Here is a 25940-nt window from a genome sequence, read left to right on the forward strand (position 1 = left end):
CTAGTTCTGTCACTGATTTACAACAGTGCAATCATGCAACTATTGTTCTTCCTGCATCTGAATTGTAAGAAATGCAAACAGGTGTGCAATTGTAGTTCTTTCCAAATTTAGGTTCCACATATAAAGTGAAGTGAATGGTACTGGTGTTGGCAAACATTAAAGCTTGCTTATTTAGAATGAAGAAAATTACAGCACAGGAACAGGCCCTTTGGCCTTCCAAACCTGCACTGCTCATGCTGCCTAACGTTTGTACATTTTTTTTCTGCATACTTGTACCAATAGGCTTAATAAGGCTCCTACAGCTCTGTTGTATGGCTACAGTTCATTGAAGATATCTTAACTGATAGAATGTTTGCCGGGGGAGCACAGTGGTTGGCACTGCTGCCTCACAGTGCCAGGGACCCAATTTTGATTCCCGTCCTCGGGTAACTGTCCAAAGTCTTCACGTTCTTCCCTTGTCTGTGTGAATTTCCTCTCTGTCTGAAAGACGTGCTGGTTAGGTGCATTGGCCATGCTGGGTTCTCCCTCAGTGTACCTGAACAGGCGCCAGAGTGTGGTGACGCAAGGATTTTCACAGTAACTTCTTTGCAGTGTTAATGTGTGTCTACTTGTAACACTAATAAATAAACTTAAATATGCTATGATTTTCAGAGTTGCAAGCACTATGTTAGTTCTAGTACCTTTCTGAAGTATTAAAGCATTAACATATCAACAAGTACAAAGAATTTTTTTAGATATTCAAGTTACTTTCTCTTTTCCAAATAAATCTAAAATTCAACCTTGAAATTCAGATTGACTCTTAGAGATGAGTTCAAAGTCAAACTTTGAAATGGTCGAACTATCTTAATCATTTTGGTTAAATGTCTAAGTCAAGACCCCCGTGGTATTTAAGTTCGATATCTTTTAAAACAAAACTCCTCCCAAGCCTCTGGCAATACTGTGATCCTGACTGCATTGTCCTTTTTTTTTTACTCAGTATATATAATAAAGCTAAATACCAGAAGCTCTGCTGAGTTGAAGATTGATTCTAAATACTCTAATGCACAACCCCATTTCTCTTTGCTACTATCTTTTTGTTATTTAGTGTTGAAAGGGTAGCGATGCGTCGCTTTGTTGAAACCTGATTAAGTATTTTAATACTGTATCATATAAATTCAGAATGATTTTCAGGTCAATTAAAATTTTAATGCATTATTTGTCTTCAAGGGCGATCTTTCAAAATGTAGCCTCTTAAATGGTTTCATCACCTAAAATGGGGATATTCGACTAAAGCTCCCATGTTTCTATTGGGACTAAATTTGGTATCAAGTTTCTTTAAATTTTGTATGCAATTTTTGTTATCTTAAGCATTGTAAATAATGCTCAGAAGTTAATGCTTCAGTTTGAATTAATATTAAAGTGTGCACAGAAAACAAAGGAGGCCATTTAGCCATTTAAGGCTGTTTTCCCCATTTGCTGAGGTTGTGGCAGATATGTGACCTCACTCAATACGCTGCCTTTGTTCTGTATCCCGTTAATGTCTTCAAATAGCAAAAATCTAAAATTAATAATTGCTTTAGCATCATTTGTGAAAGAGAGTTCCAAACTTCTGCCACCTTTTTTGTTTGTGACGTTTTTCCTCATTTGACTCTTGCATTTAATTTTTAGTCACTGTCGCCTGGTTCTAGATTTCTTAACCACCAGTAGTAATCCCCTCTATCATCTGTTCACTTTAAAATCCTGAAAAAAAAAGTCAATTCACCCCTTAAACTTTTACATTTCAGAGAATACAACTCTAGTTGTGTAATCTCGCTTTGTAATTTAACCCTTGGATGTCCAGGTACCATTTTGGTAAACTTATGCTGTGTTCCCTCCAATATATCTTTCTAATGGGAGGTGGCTTAGTTCAGTTGGCTGGTTTGTGGTGCAGAACAACGCCAACAGTATGGGTTCAATTTCGCACTGGCTGAGATTATTCATGGAGGCCTACCTTCTCAACCTTGCCCTTCATCTGAGGCATGGTGATCCTCAGATTAAATCACCACCAGTCAACTCTCTCCCCTCAAATGGAGCCTGCAGTCATCTGGGACTGTGACTTTACTTTCCCAAGCTGTGGTGTCCAGAACTGCTCAATATTCCAACTTGGTTTAAAGTTTTATTTATAAGTCACAAGTCAGGTTTATATTCACACTGCAATGAAGTTACTGTGAAATTCCCCTAGTTGTCACACTCTGGCGCCTGTTTGGGTAAACTGAGGGAGAATTTAGCATGGCTAATGCACCTACCCAGCACATCTTTGGACTATGGGAGGAAACCAGAACACCCGGAAGAAACCCATGCAGACATAGGAAGAATGTGCAAACTCTGCACAGACAGTGACTCAAGTCAGGAATCAAACACGCTAGGCACTGTGAGCAGCAGTGCTAACCACTTTGTATAGACCCTGCTTGTGTAGGTCTATCCATAGACTTCTATCTCCCTGTACTATATTCTTCCAGGTATTAAGACCAATGTTCCACCAGGTGTTTCACAGTGGTTAGCACTGCTGCCTCGTGGTGCCAGGGACCCAGGTTTGATTCCTGTCTCTGACTGTCTGTGTGGAGTTTGCATGTTCTCCCCACATCTGTGGGTTTCCCCTGGGTGCTCCAGTTTCCTACTGCAGTCCAAAAGATATGCCGCTTAAGTGGATTGGTCGTGGTAAATTGCCCCTTAGTGTCCCAAGATTGTAGGTTAGGTGAATTAGCTATGGCAAATGGGTTACAGGGATAGGACCTGAGTGAGATGATCTGTCAGAGAATCGGTGCAGACTTGATGAGCCAAATGGCCTCTTCTACACAGATGGGATTCTGTGATTTTGATTATTTTCTGTATCTGTTCCTGACATTTTAGTGATCTGTTTATCTGGATATCCAAGTCCCCTTGGACTTCTTTCTAGCTTTTTGCTAATTGTGAAGAATCCTTTCCTATTTTCCTTTAGTCTGAAATGGATGACTGTAGTTGAAATCTGCTTCAGTTGAAATCAGTTTGCCACATTTTTGCCCATTCTCTTAACCTATCAATTTACTTTGTAATTCCATCTTTTGCTTGCAGTGCTGTCCATCTGTTGTGTCATTGGTATATTTGGATATGTGGCTTTCTATCCACATTGAAGCCCCAGACACATTTTACCAATTAATGTACCTACCTATGATAATTCTGTCTCCTGCTGCTCAACCAATTTCCCAATAATTTGCACTGTAGGGATTCTATATTTTTTAAAAATCTATTTTAAAAAAAACAGATTTGTCTGGTTTACCACAGGCTGCCTCTGTCTCATCTCTTCAGTCATCCATAGATCTGTTTACAATCCTCACTGTTACATATTATATGTTGTCATTGCTATTGGCTACTTGATCATGCACCATTCAGCTGTTAATTAAATTATTATGAAATCTAGCATTATATACTCCCTTGTTGGTTTTAGGACGTTAGGACATGTTGCTGCAGTAAATTATCCCAGACATGCTCAAGAAATTCACTGCTTTGACTACTTTCAGTACTGTTTACCCCAGTCTTTGTGAAAATTCAAGACCACTCTGCCTTTACATTGTAATCTTTGTGTTTATACAATTTGCAACTGCTACAGGGGATCCTCTACACAACTGTCACTATATTACTAAATCCTTTCTTTTTTTTTAATTCTACCCATAGTCATCTCTGCCTGATTACATAGAACATAGAACACCACAGCACAAACAGGCCCTTCGGCCCACAAGTTGCGCCGGTCACTTCTATACCTACTAAGCCATAGACCCATCTATAACCCCCAATCCCATATACTCATCCAGAAGTCTTTTAAAAGACCCCAGCGAGTTCGCCTCCACCACCACTGACGGCAGCCGATTCCATTCACTCCCCACCCTCTGAGTGAAAAACTTACCCCTAACATCACCTCTGTACTTGCCTCCCCACACCTTAAATCTGTGTCCTCTCGCAGCGACCATTTCAGCCCGGGGAAATAGCCTCTGAGAATCTACCCTATCTATTCCTCTCAACATCTTATAAACCTCTATCAGGTCGCCTCTCAACCTTCGTCTCTCTGGGGAGAAGAGTCCCAGCTCCCTCAACCTATCTTCATAAGGCATGCCTCCCAATCCAGGCAACATCCTTGTAAATCTCCTCTGCACCCTCTCAATAGCTTCCATGTCCTTCCTGTAGTGAGGCGACCAGAACTGCGCACAGTACTCCAAGTGGGGTCTGACAAGGGTCCTATAAAGTTGCAGCATTACCTCCCGACTCCTAAACGCAATCCCTCGATTCATGAGGGCCAGTACATCATATGCCTTCTTGACCACATCCTCCACCTGCGAAGACGATTTAAGAGTCCGATGGACCCGGATCCCAAGATCCTTCTGCTCTTCAACACAGCTAAGACTCCTACCCTTGATAGTGTACTCGTTCATCCCACTGGTCCTGCCAAAATGGACCACTACACATTTATCTGCGTTGAAGTCCATCTGCCACTTCTCCGCCCAGTCCTGCATCCTATCTATGTCCCGCTGCAACTTCTGACATCCCTCCAGACCACCCAGAACACCACCAACCTTCGTATCGTCGGCGAACTTACTAACCCATCCCTCCACTTCCTCATCCAGGTCATTTATGAAAATGACAAACAGCAAGGGTCCTGGAACAGATCCCTGGGGCACTCCACTAGTGACTGACCTCCATGCAGAAAAAGACCCATCCACAACCACTCTCTGCCTTCTGCAGGCAAGATGTGGATGTGCCAGCGTTGGACTGGGATAAACAGTAAAAAGTCTGACAACACCAGGTTTCAGTCCAACCGATTCACCCGACAGTTACCTCGTTATATTTCTTTACATTGAAGCAATTTTCTCATTAATAACTTAGATTTACTTCAGTGTCTCAACAATTTTCCCTATCTTTCCTATAGACTGGATAAGTCTGGCAAACACCTTTTTTATAAACCCAAGTAGTTCCCCGTCTCAGTAATGGCTACCATGTTATATCCTCCAAATTGAATTTGCACCTTACTCTCCTTTGCCAGTGTTTTACGTGTTTTTAATTTACCTCTTCTGCTTTAATTTCATTATGACTTTTAGTTTTCCTGACATTTGCTCTACTTCCTTCCCTTTCGGTGGTTTTTTAATTATCATCCTATTTACTGCCTTTCTCACTTAAGCCCTCCCCAACTCCCCATAATTTATTTGTTTAAAATCTTTGTGACTATCCTGTTTTTCTTTGCTGCTAGGACTGACCCAGTTCATGTGGAATCATCTCAACAGTACAGTTCCAATACCACTGCCAGTGCCCCACACCACTCCTTTTAACCAAATGTTCAGCTCTCTAATTTGCTTGTCCTGCACCAGATTGAACATGATTTTGTTCATTCGGCAGTAAGGATACTCCAGTTGCCAGCAGTAAAAGAACTAACTTCACAAAGTAAATCAAAGAAATGGTTTAATAAAGAAACTTCATCACACCGCCACTTGGGCTACACCCTTAGCCACAAATATTCCCCATCGTCCCCATCTGCTTTCTATCTATCCAGGTCAGCTGACCACCACACCACTTTGCCATTGGTTACGTTGTCTATTGGGTCAGCTGATCCTTGCAGCATGTTATCATGGGTTACATTATAACTGTAACATGGTTCAAATAATGAATTAAACTAGATCTAATAATCTGTGCCTAAATTTACCAGTGTTTGTTGCTGATCATAACTGGATTGCGTCCCAACCCCCCCTACCGCCAGATTTTCAACCATGAAAAGAGATGTCCTGAACTTGTGGCACCAAGCAGTCAACAAACACAACCTTTGGTACTCCCAGTCATGACTGCAGAGAACTGTATCTACTTCCTTGGCCATATTTCTCCTATCGTTACCCTACATTGTTTTTTACCCCCATCCATTTGAATCGACTCCTCCATGATGTTGTGGTCAGTTTGCTCATCTTCCCAGTGGACTTTGCTGTCCTCCTCCGAAGCAAAAGACTAAAGCTAACAAAAGTGAAGATAAAAACTAGAATTGCCGATAAAGACACAACTAACGTAAAATTATTTCCAGCATCAAACACTGCTCGAAAGTGCCGAAACTTTAGAACGAGTGTTGAAAATGTTTAGTTTTCATTCAAGTAATGATTTATTATTTTTAACTAGAGGCCACAGGAAAGTTGTGTGAGGTGAAACAATTCAGAATTTTTAAAACACGACTTTTGATACAATTGTTGCAAAGATTAAACAAAAAAAAATTTAAATTTTACTTTCATCATCGTTCTCCAAACCCCACTACCGCAAGTTAGAAACTAAAATAACCAATACCTGGGAACTTGATCTTTTGACCTATTTTAATGAAATGTCTAAACTTTATTTATCACTAACACTTTATTTGAGACTTAAACTTGATACTTCAGAAGCTAAAACAATTTTCTTTTTCAGGTACAAGTCAAAAAAATGGTTTGAATTTGACTTAGTAATTACAGTACCCTAGAAGTTTATTTTTAGAATATTATTCTTCATTTTGAGTTTTGGAGTTGGCTTGTTTTTCCACAGTTTAGTGATTTTTATCAAGTCAAATGAGAAGGCATTTTTATCATCCTTGTATGTATTTCATCTGGAAACATGAATACAATAAACAGTAAAGTAAAAGAATGCATCTTGAATGCAGAAGGCCTTGCGTAGAGTAAAATTGCCATATGTGGAAATTACTGTAATTGCGGAGGATATTTTGCCTCGTTCGACATAAAGTATCAGCTATTTAGCTTATTTTTGTATATGAACTGCCTCTGCAAAGATTTAAATAAGTTGCTGTTTTAAGAAATGGTGACAAGTTTGAGGGAAGATAGCCGACTATACAATTTCTCACGAATGCACTGAATCATTTCCAAATCAAGTAACTCTGGTCCTGTTTACCGTCAGGAATTGTGTAGTCTCCTTTGTGAATCTAGCCAGACACTCCTGCCATTGTTAAATTGAAACCATGAGCTCTGGTTATTGAATTTTGTACATGAATATTTATCTAAATCCAATTTCTACAAGTCTTTATATTAAATCTTAGTTTAAATCACCACTCTTTTCAAAGGTATTTCACCTCCTTCATACTCCTGTCTCTGTAATTCTACTATTAACCTTGGATTTATCCTTTGCATTCCTACCAATAACTTATTTTACAATGAGGAAGGTAAGACCATAGATATGGCTACAGATGTAATTTCACGAAGACCAGAGATAATTTTAGAACAGCCCCTCTTGACATAACTTAGAGAGAACTTAAACATATAAAACATTCTATAAGCCAATAATGTATTTTTTGAAATGCTTTCACTATTGTAGCTTCAAAACATGGCATCCAGTTTGTTGGCTATTGGGCAACTGTTGGCCAAGACATTAGAATGTTCTTTCCCACAGTTGCAAATAGTATTTTGAGAAGACAACCAAACAGATGTTCTATAATATTGAAATTATTACCAGTATTTATTCTTGTACACAGAGATTCGGTTTTGGGTGCTGTTGTTAATCGAGTGTAGATTTAGGTTCAAAAATTAGCTTGTTTTGAGAAACATATTTCACCAAGTTTCTAGTCAAATGCATTTGCATTCTGCGATAGTAAAATTTATCATGAATCAGTACACTCCTGGCAGTTTTAGAATATAATTACACAAACCTTTTCATTTCAAAGAATTTAAAAAGGTGGTAATTTTGTACAGTTTTATTAATGAATGAAAATGGGGTTATTGCAAAATAAACCTTTTAATCTGTGTAGTTTGCTGCCTGTGAGTAACCTGGTTTTAAATAATTGGCTTTGGAAAACTATATAGAGCTATTTACTAGTTATATTGCTGTATGGTAGTGAAAAAAAAATTGCCTGGAATTTGATGTTGGTACCAAAATGATGGTGCATGCCACTGACCTCCAAAGTAATCTGCCCGCAAAGATGTAACAATAGGTTTCCTTTTTACTGACATTAATTTCATTTAGACAGCATCTAAAGGGGATCTCCTGATGTATAACGATAATGACTTCAAATAGGCAAAGCAGCCAATTAAATTCAGCAAGCCAAGAAGCATTAAGCAAGTTTCCTCATTCATTCATATAATTTCACAGATGTTGAAACGAAGGTTGGTCCATACACGTGGGATTAATGTAGAAGCTGCGCTTTGAACAAACATCCATAGAATTGTGAAATTAAGTATTCCACAAATATAAATTTAGCTTTTCAGGGTTAGAGGAATCATTAATCAGTAATTCTGATCTAGCACACTTAAAAATCCAGTTACACATCATACACTGAGGTGCAACTTTTAAGTAACTATTATTTAAAAAGTGGATGTTTATGTTAATGTGGTGATTTTTATAGATGTCCATCTGGGTATATTAATAGTGTACCCTGTGGAGAGTGGGGAATCAATGCCAGCAACGTGTATAGATTTCTGGTTTTAACTGCACATGTTGATGACAGAGGTTCCTGTCATCAACATGTTTCACACAGTCATGACTCATTATTCTTATCACTGTAAAATCCAGACCAAGCTTGCAAAACGTGGTTACTGTTGTCCTGTATCATCATTTTTTTAAAGCTTCAAAGTAAGAGTCTTCTTGAACAACAACCAGCAGGTGCAATTAGTGGAAATTCACAATGAATAAGATTTGGGAGCATGGGCAGTGTTTTTTAAAGTCACACAAATAATTGCGGAAACTCGATTTGCATGAAATAAATTTGTTTAAATTTTTTGTAAACTTTTGTGCTGCTCAGGTCAATTTTTGCTGAATTGCAGTGAAGGAAACTAACCTAACCTAACCTAACCTAAACCTCCACCCATCATTTGACATGTTTTTTTTCTATAATTGGAACATTAGGAATTTGCATGTCAGTCTGAATTAATAGCAGTAATACATTGCTATTGAATTATCTTTTAGATTATTTTATCTTATTGCTCCGTTCGTCTGTTTTTATCCAGGAAAGAATTTGTACACAAATGAATATGTGGCCATCAAACTGGTAAGTTGTATTTATTTTCCATATGTACCTAGGTATAATACATACATTAAGACAGCAATATTTGTAAATAGCAGCAATAATGCTAAACCCCTCAACCGGTGATCTTAATTTAGATATTGAAAACTGCACACCCATATCAAACAATGTGTTTGAATGAGAGGAAAGGTTGAAAATCCACTGTCCCATTGTTTAATGTGTACTGAGCATATATACTTAGCATACAGTAAAGTAAAACCAATGATTACTACAGATACGATAGCATGAATTCATAATTTGCGTGTTCCACTGTAAGGAAATGTGACATTCTTCTGCCTAGTTATAAGACAATATTCTATGCAATATAGATAATCAAATTGTGTTAATGTTTTTTGGGATATGACGTGCACGTGTATTTTCAAAACATGCCAATACTTTAAATCTGATTTAATTTTGTCAGATGATACACTTGAAAAATTTGGGAGTTATGCACCTTGTTCAGTGCTGAAAACACTCTAATATGAAAATGGACCAGTTCTGATAGTAGACTTGCCATCTACTGATCATGTATTCACATCAACCCATGTCATGTGAGCTGAAGTAATTAAAACTGGTAATTTAATATAGAATTCTGTTGTGCAGAAGGAGGCCATTCAACCCACTGAGTCTGCACTGACCACAATCCCACCCAGGACCTATCCCCAAACGTTTAGTGTGTCCCCTAAGGGGCAATTTAACATGGCCAATCCACCTAATCCGCACATCTTTGGGAGGAAACCGGAGCACCAGGAGGGAACCCATGCGGACACAGCGAGGAATATGCAAACTCCACACAGTGACCCAAGCCGGGAATCGAACCCAGGTCCCTGGCGCTGTGAGGCAGCAGTACTAATCCACTGAGCCACTGTACTGTCTGAATTGGCACCAAGAAAAGAAACTGCCTTCATAAACCTACTTAGTTGTACTTAAGAATGAATGTGCCACTCCTAAATAGTACGGCCTTGATTCTAGTACCACACTATTTAAGCACCCGTCATGAAACTTCTAAGTGTAGCCTTCCATCTGCAGCCGTTCGGGGCAGTTAAGTCAGTATGATTAATTGCAATCATTTCGGAGCTGCCCAAGACATCTTTTTAAAAATTATCCTTTTCAATGTCCTTCTTGAAAATAATTCTTTGAATCGTAGAATCCCTACAGTGCAGAAGAAGCCGTTTGGTCCATCGAGTCTGCACCCACTCTCTGACGGAGTATCTTACCCAGCCACTCTCTCCCACCCTGCCACTGTAATCCCACACATTTTAACATGGCTAATCCATCCAACCCACACATTTTAGGATGCTAAGGGGCAATTTAGCATGGCCAGTCACCCTAACCTGCATACCTTTTGGACTGTGGGAAGAAACCCTTGCCGATATATTGAGAGCGTGCATGGAATTGATCCCAGTTGCCTGGTACTGTGGGGCAGCAGTGCTTGCCACTGTGCTTGCCCTGTTGAGCTGGTGCCAGCCCTGCGCAAGAGCAACTCGTCCAGAACCTCTGCCCAAAAAATTTATTCCCTTCAGGTGTTTTGGAAACCACAATTGAATCTGCCTTCACCATTTTTTTTTAGCCAAGCATTCCAGATTATAAGCATTTGCTCCGTTTCTTTTTTAAAAAAAGAAAGATTTTCCCTTCTGCCTTTGGTTGCTTTGCCAATCACTTTAACTTTGTCTTCTGGTTTTTGACCCTAGTGTTATGGGAACAGTTTCTAGCTACTCTGCCAACCATGATTTTGAACACCTCTATCAAATCCCCTCTCGGCCTCTCCTTCTCTAGCATAAACAACCACAACTTCTCCCATCTACCCAATGAAACTGAAATTCTCATCCCTGGAATGTTTGTGCAAATGTTTTCTGCTCCCTCTCTAAAGTTTTCACATCCTTCCTAATGTATGATGCCCAGCTTTGAACATGCTGCTCCAGTTGAGGCAAAACTAGTGTTTTATAAAAGTTAATAAGCTCCTTATTGTTGTACTGTATTTATAAAAGTCAGGATCTCATGTGCCGCCTTAGCTACTTTCTCAACCAGTCCGACCACCTTCAGTGATATGTGCACATGTCCTACCTGTTGTCGCTACATCTTCATGAACCTTAGAATTGTATCCTGAAGTTTAAATTGCCTCTCCTTGTTCTTCCTACTAAATTGTATCATTTAGCATTTCTCTGCATTAATTACATCTGCCACTTGACTGTCCATTCCATCAGTTTGTCTATGTTCTCTTGAAGTCTTTCACTATTCTCCTACCTTATGTTGTTTTTGATCTTTCTCAACACCCTAACTGTGACTATAACACGTTCTGTACCCTCTCCTTAAACAATACTATTACCTGTGACAAATCAAATTTTAAAAAGTCACAGTTCACTATGCTGGTAAGTTTTCTATCATCTTCAAACGTTGAAATGGTGCTCTGTACACCAAAAGTACAAATCTATTTTTTTTCTTTTCCCAATACAATTAAGTCAAATTAAAGCCAATTGAGTCCCAACAAGTTGGGACGTTCCCGATCCAAGCTGACAAGACAGGGCTCTCACCTCCTGTCTTGGGCTTGACCTACATGATCCAAGCTGATTGGAGTAGGTGTAGCTCCTCCTCCAAGGCTTGATCTTATTTGCATCTTAACCAAAAGGCCTAGATGCTGCTTTAAAAAATTGCTTCAAATGAAGCTGAACTGTAACCTAATGACTCCAACCAAGTGCAGCATATCAATACTACACTTGGTCTTAGCCAAAAGGCCGAGAAGAGAGAAATACTAAAGTACAAATCAATAACATAGATCAAAAAAACTGTTTCTCGTACTGACCCTTAGGTTATACAATGATGTTCCCCTTGTCCAGTCTGGAAAACAACTTTTCACTGCTGCGTTCCTGTTACTTGGCCAACTTTGTATCCATGCCGCCACTATCCCTTTTTTATTCCACAGGCTTCAGACAAACTTGTGTGGGCTATCATCAAACGGCTTTGAAAGCTCATGTACACCATAGCAGCTTCATTAAATCTGTCTGTTACTTCATTGAAAAAACTGAAGTTATTTAGACATAATTTGCCTTTAACCAATAGTGGATTCCCTTAATTAGTGCACATTATGTAAGTAACAGTTAATTTTGCTCCAGATTAGCATTTCTTAAAGCAATCCCCTCCCTGTACTTGCCACACTCGCATATTCTCTCTCTCTCTCTCTCACACTCAGATTTTGAAGTGACTAGTCAATAGCTGCTGAGTTTTTTTCCCTGTATCAATTTATTTGGACAAGCATGTAACATTTATAATTCTCCAATCCTCTGAAACCACCATTGTATATCTAAGAAGGATTAGAAAGTTGTAGCCAATCCCTACAGTTTCCATCTTTTTACTTTCTTTTGAATCCTCAGATGCACCTCATCCAGTCCTCATGAATCATCAAGCACAGATGAACGTTCTTGTACCTTTATCAATTTTTAGCCTATCACAAATTCTTACATTTTGACTTTGGTAGCATTTCCTTAGTAAAGACAGGCGTGAAGTGTCCATTTAGTAATGCTTATGACTTCTATTTGGTCCTTAAATAGCACCCCCGCCATTGCTGATTTTAATGTTTATTTGCGAGTAAAATACTTTTAGATTCTTTTATGTTAGCTACCAATCTCTTTTGTTGACCCTTTTGTTTGCTTTTTTTAACTTCCCCTCTGAACTTTACTGTATAGCAATCCCTTATCATGTGCCCCCTTTATTCACTTCATTTTACTCTTTCAGTTTTGTCACTGAGGGAGTTCTGGCTTTGGTTGCCCCATGTCATAGAGATGTACCTCAGCTTGAACCATCTCATTTTGAAGGCTGCCCTTGTTTGAATGCAATTTTGCCTGCCAGTCTTTGATTTCAATTTACCTAGAATAGATCATGTCTCAACTCACTAAAATCAGCCTGCAATTACATGTTTTTACTGGATTGCTTCTTTCCACAGTCTAATGATCACTGTTCCTGAAATGTCCCCTCACTGACACTTGATCCACTGCATTAACCAGGATAATTTCTGACTGGAAATGTATTGCTCAAGAAATTTCTGTTGGACGCATTTCAGAAACTCTTCCCCTTCTAACCATTGCTCTCCAAATCTGTAGTAGGATAATTGAAACCCTCCATTATTAATAGTTCTTGCACCTCTTTATAATTTCCCTAAAAGTTTGTTCCTTTGTATACTTCCTACTACTTTATGACTAGCTGCCAGGCATACTTGACATTGTAGTATGAGTTTCATTTTTACTGTATTTCATTTTAAAAATGACTTATCAGATGGTGTCATGCTCATGCAAAAACAAAATGGGATTGAGAGGTTAGGTGTCCTTTTCTTTCCTACCAATACACAAGCCCCCTGAGCTAATCGTTATCTCTCCTATGTCTATAAGAGCAGTATTAATAATTATATATTTTAACTTGAGTAAATGTTTTGCAGCAGAATGCTTATGGCTACTAGTGTGCGGATGGGGTGGCTCGGTGTTTTACCTAGCTCTGTTTTTGACCTTGCCTCACTGATATAAGGTGGGGAAAGTGAGATGATGAGAAAAGCAGAGCTGATGGCAAATTCCTGCTCAAGAGCATTGGTGGCTTTACTCTTTTGTTTGGCAGTAATGATTAATTAAAGCAGCTGCGTGAATTGCCAGCTGTGTTTTTATCTCATACCTGAGGAAAGTAAAGTCAAAAAGGTTTACGGACAATTACAGTTGGCAAATTCCTATATTAATCAAATTAAATGTGAAGTGATTTATGATGATGAGTATAATGGGTACAAAATGGTAGAGTTCCTTTAACACTTTGTTCAGCTAATTGCTTCTGACCTAGAAGTCATCTTATAGTTAAGAATTTTCCCAAAGCTTCCATGTTCATGGAGAAAAGCACTTTCCACAAGAATACCATTTATCCTAAGACCTGAAATCTGTAACTTCTATATTGCAATCTCTGGACTAGCAGGTTATGGATTAAATCCACAACGACCTCTAACTGCAATCACTAATTGTCATTTTGATCATATGGGATGCTCACTGTACTCTTAAAATATGCGAATACCACACCATCAGGCCACTCTATAGATTGAATAATGCATAGGAATCTACTGAGCACTATGACAATGCAAATATTATCGGTCCATATGGATTAAAATATGATGGCAGTTTCTTGAACAGTTCGGTTGTCTAGTCAGAGCTAAAACTTATTGTGCCTCAGCAATTCATTCCATAATCACTTGAGGTTAAACCTGTTATGTCACTGCTGATTCATAGCATACTGATAGGACATATTGTACACTTTGCTATTGAACAGGTTCTCTTATTGCTAATGCTTTGTTTATATAATTTATTCAGCATGGAGAGCAAAAGTGCTGTACTCTTGCTGTCAATCAGTTGACTTCGCCTGTTGTCATGGGCGATTAATTTCCAGCATTTATTTGCCTTTTGGAAAAAGAATTCTATCTTCTTGGAATATGTAAAAGGGAGAAACTTGACTGTTCCGTCACAATCATAGCTGATTAAAGTTTTAAGTCAAACTAATTTGACCTGCTTGGCAAATTCAAGTCTATCTAAATTATCCTTTATCACTTGAATGAACTGTGAAAACTTACATTCAACAAATTCTAAAGCTACCAATATTATTTATCCTAGGAACCTATAAAATCCAGGGCTCCACAACTTCATTTGGAGTACAGATTCTACAAACAGCTAGGCAATGCAGGTAAGAAATGAAAGCATGTACAATTGTCTCATGATTGAGGCAGTTGATTGGAAATGCCTGTCCTTTGTCTAGCTGTGGCTTACAAAACTAATATCTTGACTATTTTTGTTTTCAAAAACGTTGATTTCTGAATATTTGATTTTGTCCAGTGGTTTGTATTTACTCTTATTGGAAAGGAAAGCTTTTGAACGCAGAGCAACTCCTCTGGAGTCGGCAGCTTGGCAATGGACTTTGTAGTGGATACAGAAGACAAAGACTTCTGTCTTCTCCATATTTAGTTGGACAAAAAGGCAGTGTCATAAATTGGAGGCGGAGGAGGAATTGTCTTTCCTCTGACTTATCATGAGCAAAGTCTAAAGATCTGGGGGACAATTTTCCTATCCCGCTGTGCTAATTTCAGCCCCGAGTGCGTCTCCTAGAGCAGATATCCGGCAGTGTCAGCCCAGATTCTAATTTATTATTAATTAAATTCTAATTTAAATAATACTGGGTCCGCTGGAGGAGCTGGCAGCCCAACCCCACTGGAATGAAGGGGTGGCAATCGGTTGTGTGTGTGTGTGTGTGTGGGGGGGGGGGGGGGGGGGGGAGTGGTTGGTAGGCAGAGAGTCTGGTGCCAGAGGCTGTGCCCAGAACATTGGCACATTGGCAGTGCTGGTCTGGCTCCCAACATGCCCAAAGGGCAAAATGCTAATGTCTAGGGGATACTTTGGCATTAGGCAGAGTTAAGGGGGCAGGTCCTCTGGGAGGGTGATCGGTGGGAGTAGATTCCGGCTGCCACACAGTAGTTAGGGAGAGAGGGAGGCCAGTGATTTAGGTTGGTTGGGGGGCGGGGGGGGGGTTGCTGCTGCTGCTGCTGAAAGTTTGGGCTGGCCCAGGAATGTTTGGGAGGACGAGCAATCGGGGGGTTGAGAGAGTCGGTGTTGCAAGGATTGCAGGGCTGGCCAGCAATCGGGAGGCCAGCAAATAGTGCATGCGCAGTGGCCTGATCTCGACGTTGAGACATTGGCGCATACGCAGTGGCCTGTTCAGCACTACATCCTGGGGATAGGCCCAACCCACTGATTCCTGGAGTGAATCACGCTGCAATGTACAGATTGTGGGCAATTCTTCTCTGAAGTACCACAAAAAAAGAAAAAGACCAGTGTAATTTACTCCAGTTTTCATGTGAATTTGACATTTAGAATTTGTTTGGGAAAATCCTGGCTCTGATTGATAGCTTTCTGTTTGGGGGAACATAGCCATCTGTTAAAAGTTGTGAAGTAAAGGTGGATCAGATCAATCTTGATCTCAATGGGTGATCCGATGGCATGGTGGTTAGCATTGCTAACCAGTGCCTCCAGCCTGGGTTGCCTGTGAGGAGGTTGTACATTCTCCCCGTTTCTGTGACAGTTTCGTTTCACAATCCAAAGATGTGCAGATTAGGTGAAGCAGCCTTGGTAAATTGCCCTTAGTGTCAGGGGAATATCAGGATAAATACCAGGAGGTTATGGGGTAGGGCCTGGATGGGATTGTTGTCAATGCAGCCTTGATGGATTGAATGACCTCTTTCTGCACTGTACGAATTCTGTCAATATTGGAGATTGACAAAGTTATTTTGGAAGGAAAACTTATACCATAGTTTTCCTCTGTTTGACTCTCATTTTTCCAACCGAGTGCCTGCCTGCATTTTAGAATTGTATGTGTCCATCAACCTTTCTAATACTTTCCATGACCTCCCTTTCCACTCATGTCAGTTTACTTTGTTTTCCTAATTGATGGGGGCAGCGTGGTGTCAGAGTGGTTAGCACTTCTGCCTCTCAGCACCAGGGACCTGGGTTCAATTCCTGGCTTGGGCCACTGTGCAGAGTCTGCAAGTTCTCCCCATGTGTGCATGGGCTTCCTCCCAAAATCCAAAAGATGCACTGGTTAGGTGCAATGGCATTGCTAAATTCTCCCTCTACCTGAACAGGCACTGGAGTGTGACAACTAGGGGGTTTTCACACTTCATTACAGTGTTAATGTAAGCCCATTTGTGACACTACTAAATAAAACTTTAAATGTTGAGTTTCTGGGATATTCTACCCCCTGCAACCTAACTAAAACTCCTTTCAAATATTTAATGTATTGCTTCACCTTTTTAATTTTTTCCACAATTTTGTTTTCTATAATGTTTCATTACCTCATGATCTGCTTCCAGAATTGTAATTTTTTAGTTCTCCTCTGATCTGTGCTCATAATAGTCTTAAATTTAGCATCTTTGATTACTAAATAGTCATGTGTTCCCTTGCATCAATTTGAATTGTTTCTCTGTAAATGTTGTTTTCAATTCTCTGGGAATTGTTGGTATGCTTATAGGTATTTGCTCCAAGTACCCTTTGAACTTTTTGTCCTTTCCTCCACATTTTATTACAGGGTAGTTTGCTTTTAATAAAAGAATTAACAGAAGGCACTACCTAAAAGGTTACATATGGAGGCTATTGTCTCTGATGGTTAGAAAGAAAGTTAAATAATTCTAACAAAACTCCTGAAATGCTATGCTTAACATTCTCTCTCTTCTCCTATCAGTCCCTTGTGTGATGCAAAAGAAGTGTCCTTATTCATAGCATATACAGGGTCAACAGCAGGGTTCTGAGGAATGTGGAGGAACAGATCTTGGGGTTCATGTCCACAGATCTCTGAAGGTTGCCACTCAAGTGGATAGATACGTGAAGAAGACTTAGTGTGTTAGCGTTTATTAACGGGGTTTGAGTTTGAGCTGTGGGGTTATGCTGCAACTATACCGGACGTTGGTGAGAGCACATTTGGAATGTTGTATTCAGTTCTGGTCACCTCGCCATAAGAAGGATGTGGAAGCGTTGGAGAGAGTGCAGAGGAGATTTACCAGGATGTTGCTTTGTTTGGAGGGTAGGTCTTAATAAGGAAAGGTTGAGGGAGCGGAGGGGCTTGAGAGGCGACTTAATAGACGTTTATAAGATGATGAGGGGGATAGATAGAATGGACATGCAGAGACTGTTTCCTCGGGTGGATGTAGCTGCTACTAGGGGGCATAACTATGAGGTTCATGATGGGAGATATAGGAGGGAAGTCTGAGGTAGATTCTTCACTGAGTGGTTGGGGTGTGGAATACACTGCCTACTATAATAGTGGAGTCAGACACTTTAGGAACTTTCAAGAAGTTATTGGATAGGCGCATGGAGCACACCAGAATTATGGAAGTGGGGTAGCTTGATCTTGGGTTTGGACATAGCTCGGCACAATATTGAGGGCTGAAGGGCCTGTACTGTACCGTACTGTGCTGTCCCGTGTTCTATGTATGGGATAACATACTGAAAATGAACAATTCTGATCGTGATATATGATATGCATGAGGTCACCAGGGATCCCCACCGATTATTTTCCAGCCTTATAACAAAAGGCACAAGATAGCCCATGGCAAATATTTGATGTGCTAAAACTATTTGATTACATTTAATTATGATTAATATACAAAACTCAAATGATCCAGCAAGGAACTGAATCAAAATAGTACTTAAATTTATTCATAATGTGTTAAAATATCCTTTGAGAATCTATTTTTTGTAAAATCTCAACAATCCAGGGCACTTCAGAATAGCAGTATCAAACAAAGTTTGACACTGAGCCAATTGAGCAGATATTACAACAGGGGTTCAAGAGCTTAGTCAAAGAGATAAGTTTTAAGGAGGCTGAGGTGGAGTGATTTAGTGGGGAATTGCAGAGCCTAGGGCCTAGACAAGTGAAGATACAGGCATCAACGGTAGAGGAATCTTGGGTGGCACAATGATTAGCACTCTGCCTCATAGCACCAGGGACTCGGGTTCGATTTCCGGCTTGGGTCACTCTCTGTATGGAGTTTGCATGTTCTGCCCATGTTTGCCCGGGTTTCCTCCCGCTGCTCCAGTTTCCTCCCACAGTCCAAAAGATGGGCTGGTCAGATGGATTGATTATGCTAAATCTATCCTTGGTGTCAGGGGGGCTAGCTAAGGTAAATGCATGGGGTGATGGGAATAGGGCCTGGATAGAATTGTGGACTGTGCAGACTCGTTGGGCTGAGTAACCACCTGCACTGTAGGGATTCTATGAATCTAGATTGTGCAAGAGTCCACAATTGAAAGAACAAAACCCATTGGTACTGTAGGACTATAGGAAGGGGGAAAGGTGTGGATGGATTAGAAAATGCAATTATAAAATAGAGGTGTTGTTAGACTGGGAAGCAATATAACTTTACAAACACAAGGATGATCAGTGAAGGTTGGTGTGACTCAAGTTAGAATAAAGCAGTAGAGTTTTGAGTAAGTCAAGTTTATGGAAGGCCAGCAAGGACATTGGAGTAGTTGAATCAAGAGGTAACAAAGGATTGGGTTTTAATGGTGGTTACACAGGGGTGGGAGTTTGGAGATTAGTAATGTTATTGAGATGGAAGTAGGTGATCTTTGTGACAGAGGATATGGGGCAGCAGCTAGCTCTGAGTCAGATAGGATGGCAAATTGCTAACAGTTTAGTTTAGCCTCACCCAGCGGCTTGAGTAATTGAGTTGACAGCCAAGCCATGGAGGGGACAGAAGATGATGACTTCTATCTTCTCAGTATTTAGTTGGATGAAAAGACAGAGGAGGGGTTATCTTTGCCCTGACTTTCCATGAACAAAGTCCATAGATCTGATTTTTAGAACATTATAATTGATTGCTTTCTGGCTGGAAAATATACCCATCTGTGTGTTAAATGACTTGGAAGTTGCGAAGTAATGATGCATCAGATGGATATCAATCTCAATATTGGCTGTTAACAAAACTTTTATAATAAATCAACCTAAAAGATTAGTAGAGCTGTTGTTTCAAAGTTTCATGTCTCTACTAGATACGCTGACTTCTGGTGGAATGTAGTTCCACAAGTTCCAGGAACCTTTTTATAAGCTTACAACAGTGAATGTCATGCAGTACCCCTCCAATTAGAACTACCTTTAATCCATGTGTTACATCGATGAGTACATAAATTTACAGAACTGCATGTAAATTTATTAAAATACTCTGGTGGATATGTAAAAATCTTCTGGTTGAGATTTTACAAGAAAAATAAATTCAAATTCAAATTCAAACTAAGCAAATCCATTTGTTGAATTATGCTGGTTAGTAGCTATGTCCCTTGCTGATTCTGTGATTAGAAAGCTGCTTTTATAATTCAGGCTCAGTTAGCTTCAATCAAAGATTAACAAAATGCAGCAGTGTAATCCTTTTTCAGACTTTTAAAAATAATACCAGTTTTTTAGACTGGATGTTGTTTGCCTAGATTACTTATTGTAGTGAGTTCTGCACTCTTAGCAGTCTCACTGTGATTATGTCAGGGTTTTGCTTGACTAGTCTGAGAGGTAGCCTTCCCAATTTTGGCACCAGGTCCCAGTTGTTAGGAAGGAGGATATTGGAAGCTGAGATTGCCGTTGTCATTCCTGATGCTTAGGTCAATGCCGGATAGTTTGCCGGTTTCGTTCCCTTTTATTGACTTTGCAGCAATTGGACACAACCGACCTCTGAAATGGCCTAGCAAGCCCCTCAGTTAAGAGTCAGCCACATTGCTGTGGGTCTGAAGTCATATGTAGGTTAGACCAAGTAAGAACAGCAGACTTTCTTCAACTGGTTGGGTTTTTGCAACAATCAACAATGGTTTTTTGGCCATAATTAGACTCCTAATTACAGGATTTTATTGAATTCAAATTCTGCCATCTGCCATGATAGGATTTGAACCTGGGTTCTCAAAACATTACCCTTGGTCTCTAGATTACTACTCCAGTGACAATATCACGTGCCATCGCCTCCCCAGGTGCATATTCTACTGTATGACCTCAAGTTAATATGTAGATACAATAAATAATTAAAAAGGCTAATGGAATGCTGTACTTTATTTTTTATTTATTATTCACAAATAGGCTTGCATTCGTTCTGTAATGAAGTTACTGTGAAAATCCCCTAGTCGCCACACTCCGGCGCCTGTTCGGGTACACTGAGGGAATTTCGCATGGCTAATCCACCTAAGCTGCACATCTTTGAATTGTGTGAGGAAACCCATGCAGGCACAAAATGTGCAAACTCCACACATAGTGACCAAGCCAGGAGTTGAACCCAGGTCCCTGGCACTGTGAGGCAGCAATGCTAAACATTGAGAGGAATTGAACATAAAAGTAAGGATATTTTACTTCAGTTATACAGGGCATTGGGTGAGCACATTTGGAATACTGTGTGCAATTTTGGTCTCCTTATTTAAGGAAGGATGTAAGTGCATTAGAGGTGGTTCAGAAGAGGTTTACTAGATTGCTACCTGGAAAGCACAGATTGCCTTATGAGGAAAGGTTGCACTTGTTCCTACTGGATTCTAGAAAAGTGAGGGGTGAGTAAGATCCTGGCAGTCGTGAAAAGGTGGATGTGAAAAGGATCTTTGCCTTGTAGGTGAGTCCAGAACAAGGGGCTCTGTTTTAAAATTAGGAATCTTCCTTTTAGGGCAGAGATGAGGAGAATTATTTTTGAGGGTTGAGAGATTTTGGAACTCTATGCCTCAGAGCATGGAAACGGGGCATGAATATTCTTCAGGCAGGGTAGATGCCCCTTGCCCAACAAGAATCTAAGGTTATCAGGGATAGATGGAAATGTGGAATTTGAAATACAAATTGACCAGCCATGATCCTATTGAATGGCAGAGCAGGCTTGAGGGACTCAATTGCCTGCATCTGCTCTGGTTTGTATGTTCATATGTTCAGCCAGTTAGCTTTTGGCAGAAAGAAGGAATAAAGTGAATTGCATACATTTGTTTCTGTAATGCCCCACTTTATAAGGGTCAGTATTTCACTGTTGTTTTGTCTAATAACTCCAGAAATGATGTAGCACCATTAGTGCTAACTAGACCACAACCATATTGACCTTGATGCACTTATTCAACTGGGGTAGGATTGCATGGTGGCATAGTGGTTAGCACTGCTGCCTCCCACACCAGGGGCCTCGGTTCACTTGCAGTCTCGGGTCAGTATGGATTTCCTCCGGGTGCTCTAGTTTCTTGCACAGTCCAAAGATATGCAGGTTAGGTGGATTGGGCATGCTAAGTTGCCCCTTAGCATCAGGGGGATGAGCAGGTAAATACATGGGCTTGTGAGGATAGGGCCTGTTGTCGGTGCAGGCTTGATGGGCCAAATGGCCTCCTTCTACACTGTAGGGATTCTATGCTGACTACTGCCCCCTACTGTACAGTTCATATGCTTTCTTTGGTTTCTGTCTCATATGCAGAGAATACAGAACATTCTTAACCATGTTTGATATCTCTAACCTTATTACCTGTTAGTGACCTTATTTTTAAAAAAAATCAAGGAACCAATGTTTTGAATACGTATATCCTGTCTGAATGTTCCTTCCAGTCTGTGACATGTTGAGGCTAATTGTAACACCCTTACTAATCCCGTTTGAGATCAGTTAACTTCGTACAAACGAGCCTAATCCATCATTGTGGCTGAGCAGCACTCAGTGCAATTACTCTGAATCATGAAGAGGGTTCCAAAGTGGAATTTTCCTCTGCCCTTGTCACCTACTCCACCTGACCACTTAACATTTCAACTCAATCTGATAAACTGTCTCACTATATTCTAAATTCTTTAAATTTTATTAGACACACAAAGCATTACGAAATGCTGGTTCATACTGTTTACTATATTTGAAATGGTAAGTAGTTCAGCTAAAATTACTATAATTGTAAATTAAGTTTATTTGGTTATGACAATGTGCTAATTTCAATATATTTTCTAAAGTACTGTATACAGAGGTTTTATGCAACAATTTCTGTAGAAGTTGTTGATTTCTTTTCATGTCCTCTGTATTGTGTGAAATATTGCTGGTGCAATAGCATTCAAGTTGTGAAAATAGGTCACAATTCTCAGGAGAAAATTTGATTTTGCTTTTCATATACATAGTATATATGCATTAAAGCATAAGCAGTAGGCATGAGCAATGTGCCTTATCAAGCCTGGTTTTCCCTTCAGTAAGATAATGTTCTACTTCCACTCAACTTGTCTCCCCATCCCCATTTTCTTGCTTGTCTTAATGCCTGAAGATCTGTCAATTTCTGCTTTGAGTGTACTTGTCAACTAGGCATCCATCTTCTTAAGAACATAAGAAGTAGGAGCAGGAGTAGGCCATCTAGCCCTTCGAGCCTGCCCCGCCATTCAATAAGATCATGGCTGATCTGAAGTGGCTCAGTTCCACTTTCCCGCTTTCTCCCCATAACCCTTAATTCCCTTGCCTACCAAAAACCTATCTACCCATGACTTAAATATTCTTAGCGAGGTAGCCTCCGCCACTTCAATGGGCAGAGAATCCCAGAGATTCACCACCCTTTGAGTGAAAAAGTTCCTCCTCAACTCCGTTCTAAACTGGCCCCCCCCCCCCCCCCCCCGGCTTATCTTGAGGCTGTGCCCACTAGTCCTGCTGTCCTTTCTGAGCAGGAAGAATCTTTCTACCTCTACCCTATCCATCCCCTTCGTTATCTTATACATCTCTATAAGATCCCCCCTCATCCTTCTAAACTCCAACAAGTACAGACCCGGTCTATTTAGTCTCTCTTCATAGTCCAACCCCCTCACCTCCGGTATCAGCCTTTTTTATCTTGGATAAAAAAGTTTTGAAGTTTCACACCCCAGTGAATGCAAACATTTCTCCTCTCTTCTTATGTCTGGCTCCCTTTCCTAAAACTATGTACCCTATCTCTGTACTCTTTGGCCAGAAAGGGCAATCTCTCAGCATCTACTGTCAAGCTCTCAAAATTGTTTTAACTTGATTGTGTCTCATTCTGCTAAACTCCAAAGAACATAGGCCCATTCTACCCACACTCTCCTCATAAAACAGCCCTCATCTCAGGAATCAATCTAGTGAACCATTATGCACTTGGTATTATCATCTTTTCTGCTTACAGATGCTAAGTAGAATGTAAGCAATTAAAGGGCGGCGCAGTGGTTAGCACTGCTGCCTCACAGTGCCAGGGACCCGGCTTCGATTCCCAGCTTGGGTCAGTGTGTGGAATTTACACGTGTCTGCGTGGGTTTCCTCTAGGAGCTCTGGTTTCCTTCTACAGTCCAAAGATGCGCGGGTTAGGTGGATAGGCCATGTTGATTTGTTCCTTAGTGTCAGGAGGACTAGCCAGGTAAATGCATAGGGTTGTGGGGATGGGGCCCGGGTGGGATTGTGGTTGGTGCAGACTCACTTGCCCGAATGGCCTCCTTCTGCATGGTGGGATTCTATGATTTCAACTTGCCCTAGCAAGGTTTAGAGGCTTTTTTCCCCCCCAGGCTAAACCTGCCCTCAGTTGACGAATTCTGTTAAAGCTTATAAAAGACATAAATGGCATATTCCTGGAGATGGTCCTGGAAGTCCTGAAACACATCTTTTTGAGCACTCCCCCCATGTTCTTAATCAAATAGGAGAGCTTAAAAATTAGGCCAGGATCTAGAGGCAACACGATGCAGCTATGTTTTCCATTTCTAGAACCACTCTAATTGTGCTTGGCTCAGCCTGGAAGGCACTGTCCTTGCCTTCATTGAACCTACTTTTTGTTTAATCAACTCAAAGAAAAATGAGTATCAAAAAGTCTTCTAGGAACTAGAATCCACTATCTTGATGTTTGCATTAGATATTATGATATTGTAATATAGCTATTGTTCAGGATACTCTTGACGTTATGCATATTCTTAGTAGTATTGCGTTTTGTGTTTTACCCATTCATGGGAGATGGGTGTTCTGGCTGGCCAGCATTTATTGCCCATCCCTAGTCGCCAACGGAGGTCAGTTGAGAGCCAACCACATTGCTGTGACTCTGGAGTCATGTGTAGGCTACACTGGGTAAGGACAGCAGATTCCTTCCCTGTTGAACATTAATGAATCAGATGGATCTTTTACGACAATCAACAAAGGTTTCAGGGCCATCAGTAGATTCTTAATTCCAGATATTTATTGAATTCAAATTCACCATCTGCTGTGGTGGGATTTGAACCCCAGTCCTCAACATTAGCTGAGTTTCTGGATTAATAGTCTAGTGATAATACCACTAGACCATAATTTTATGAAGTGGAGCTTGTCATAAACTGTTCACCAATGTACTTTTTCTTTCCTTTCGAAAACAGAGGGAATTCCTCAGGTTTACTACTTTGGCCCTTGTGGAAAATACAATGCCATGGTACTAGAATTGCTGGGACCTAGCTTGGAGGATTTATTTGATCTTTGTGATCGAACGTTTTCCATTAAAACCGTATTAATGATAGCTATACAGTTGGTAAGTACAATTTACCAAATTATTGGTAATTGTTAGTTGGTTTCTGTTTATACAAGCATAAATGAATGAATACTGTACATTATGCTAAATTATGATGTAGTGTGGCACATGTTAAAGCAATGAATTCAGCTGCTAAGTGGTATGCATTCATATTGTATTTTTAACAAGCTATTGGGGTAGGGTCTTAAATTTTTTTTAACGTACAATTATCAGCATATAGATTCTTTGGTACAGACTCGTAAGCAGAAGAGTACATTTTGTAAAATACAGTGTACCACGGTAATAGTGGAATTTAAAGTCGTGAAAGGAAAATGTTTTACTGCATTATTTCAGCCCCAGTATTTAAAGAGAAATATATATAACTGATGTTGTTCCAGTCTCCTTTTGCCCTATTTTAAAATTGTTGACACGAGGCGGCCTGAAAGCTAGCATTTTGTCTCACTGATTATATTGCATGGACTAAGGCTGGAAAAAAGTGAACAGTCAACTGTTTATTCTGAGTATTCTATTACTAACATTTCTAAAGTACTACAAGGATAACCACAAGTGTTCAAGAGGCATGGTAATTTGTAGAATTTCCAATTTAACATCATGGAACTTTTCCTTGTTTGATTTTGTGGGAATGTTACATATCCAGAACTCACTCTTCAAAGAATCCAAAATCATTGAAAGTTTGTTAGTTTCAGTCGTGCCTTTCCAGTTGTTTAAAGTCAGTTTTATTTGAGAAGTAAAATAGTGTTTTAATAAACACTGTCACTGGTCATTTCAGAGACTTGGCAGAAACTAAACTTTTGAGGAACTGTGCAAAAGGATACTTTCTCCCTGTGTCTTAAAACCCCAGAGCTCTCTGGGATGGGATGTTATGTTTCTATGACCCTTGGAGAACATAATTCATTTCTGTTATAGCTAAAGGTGTATATATCTTCCAGACAGTTTCCTTGCTCACCTCCAAATAAATT

The 25940-nt window shown here is 40.0% G+C and overlaps 1 protein-coding gene across 4 annotated transcripts in view; it reads left to right on the plus strand.

The window, feature by feature from the left end:
• LOC145358852 (casein kinase I) overlaps positions 1-25940 on the plus strand; it is a 98870-nt gene that overhangs the window by 42656 nt on the left and 30274 nt on the right. For all 4 annotated transcript variants that reach the window (XM_080213187.1, XM_080213189.1, XM_080213188.1 and 1 more), the window contains exons 3-5: positions 8940-8980; positions 14623-14692; positions 24833-24981. In XM_080213187.1, coding sequence (XP_080069313.1) covers positions 8940-8980; positions 14623-14692; positions 24833-24981 — 260 coding nt within the window. The remainder of the gene's footprint in view (positions 1-8939; positions 8981-14622; positions 14693-24832; positions 24982-25940) is intronic.

Source organism: Carcharhinus amblyrhynchos, chromosome 26 (assembly GCF_965287045.1).
Source record: "Carcharhinus amblyrhynchos chromosome 26, sCarAmb.v2.hapA, whole genome shotgun sequence".
Lineage (NCBI taxonomy): Eukaryota > Metazoa > Chordata > Chondrichthyes > Carcharhiniformes > Carcharhinidae > Carcharhinus > Carcharhinus amblyrhynchos.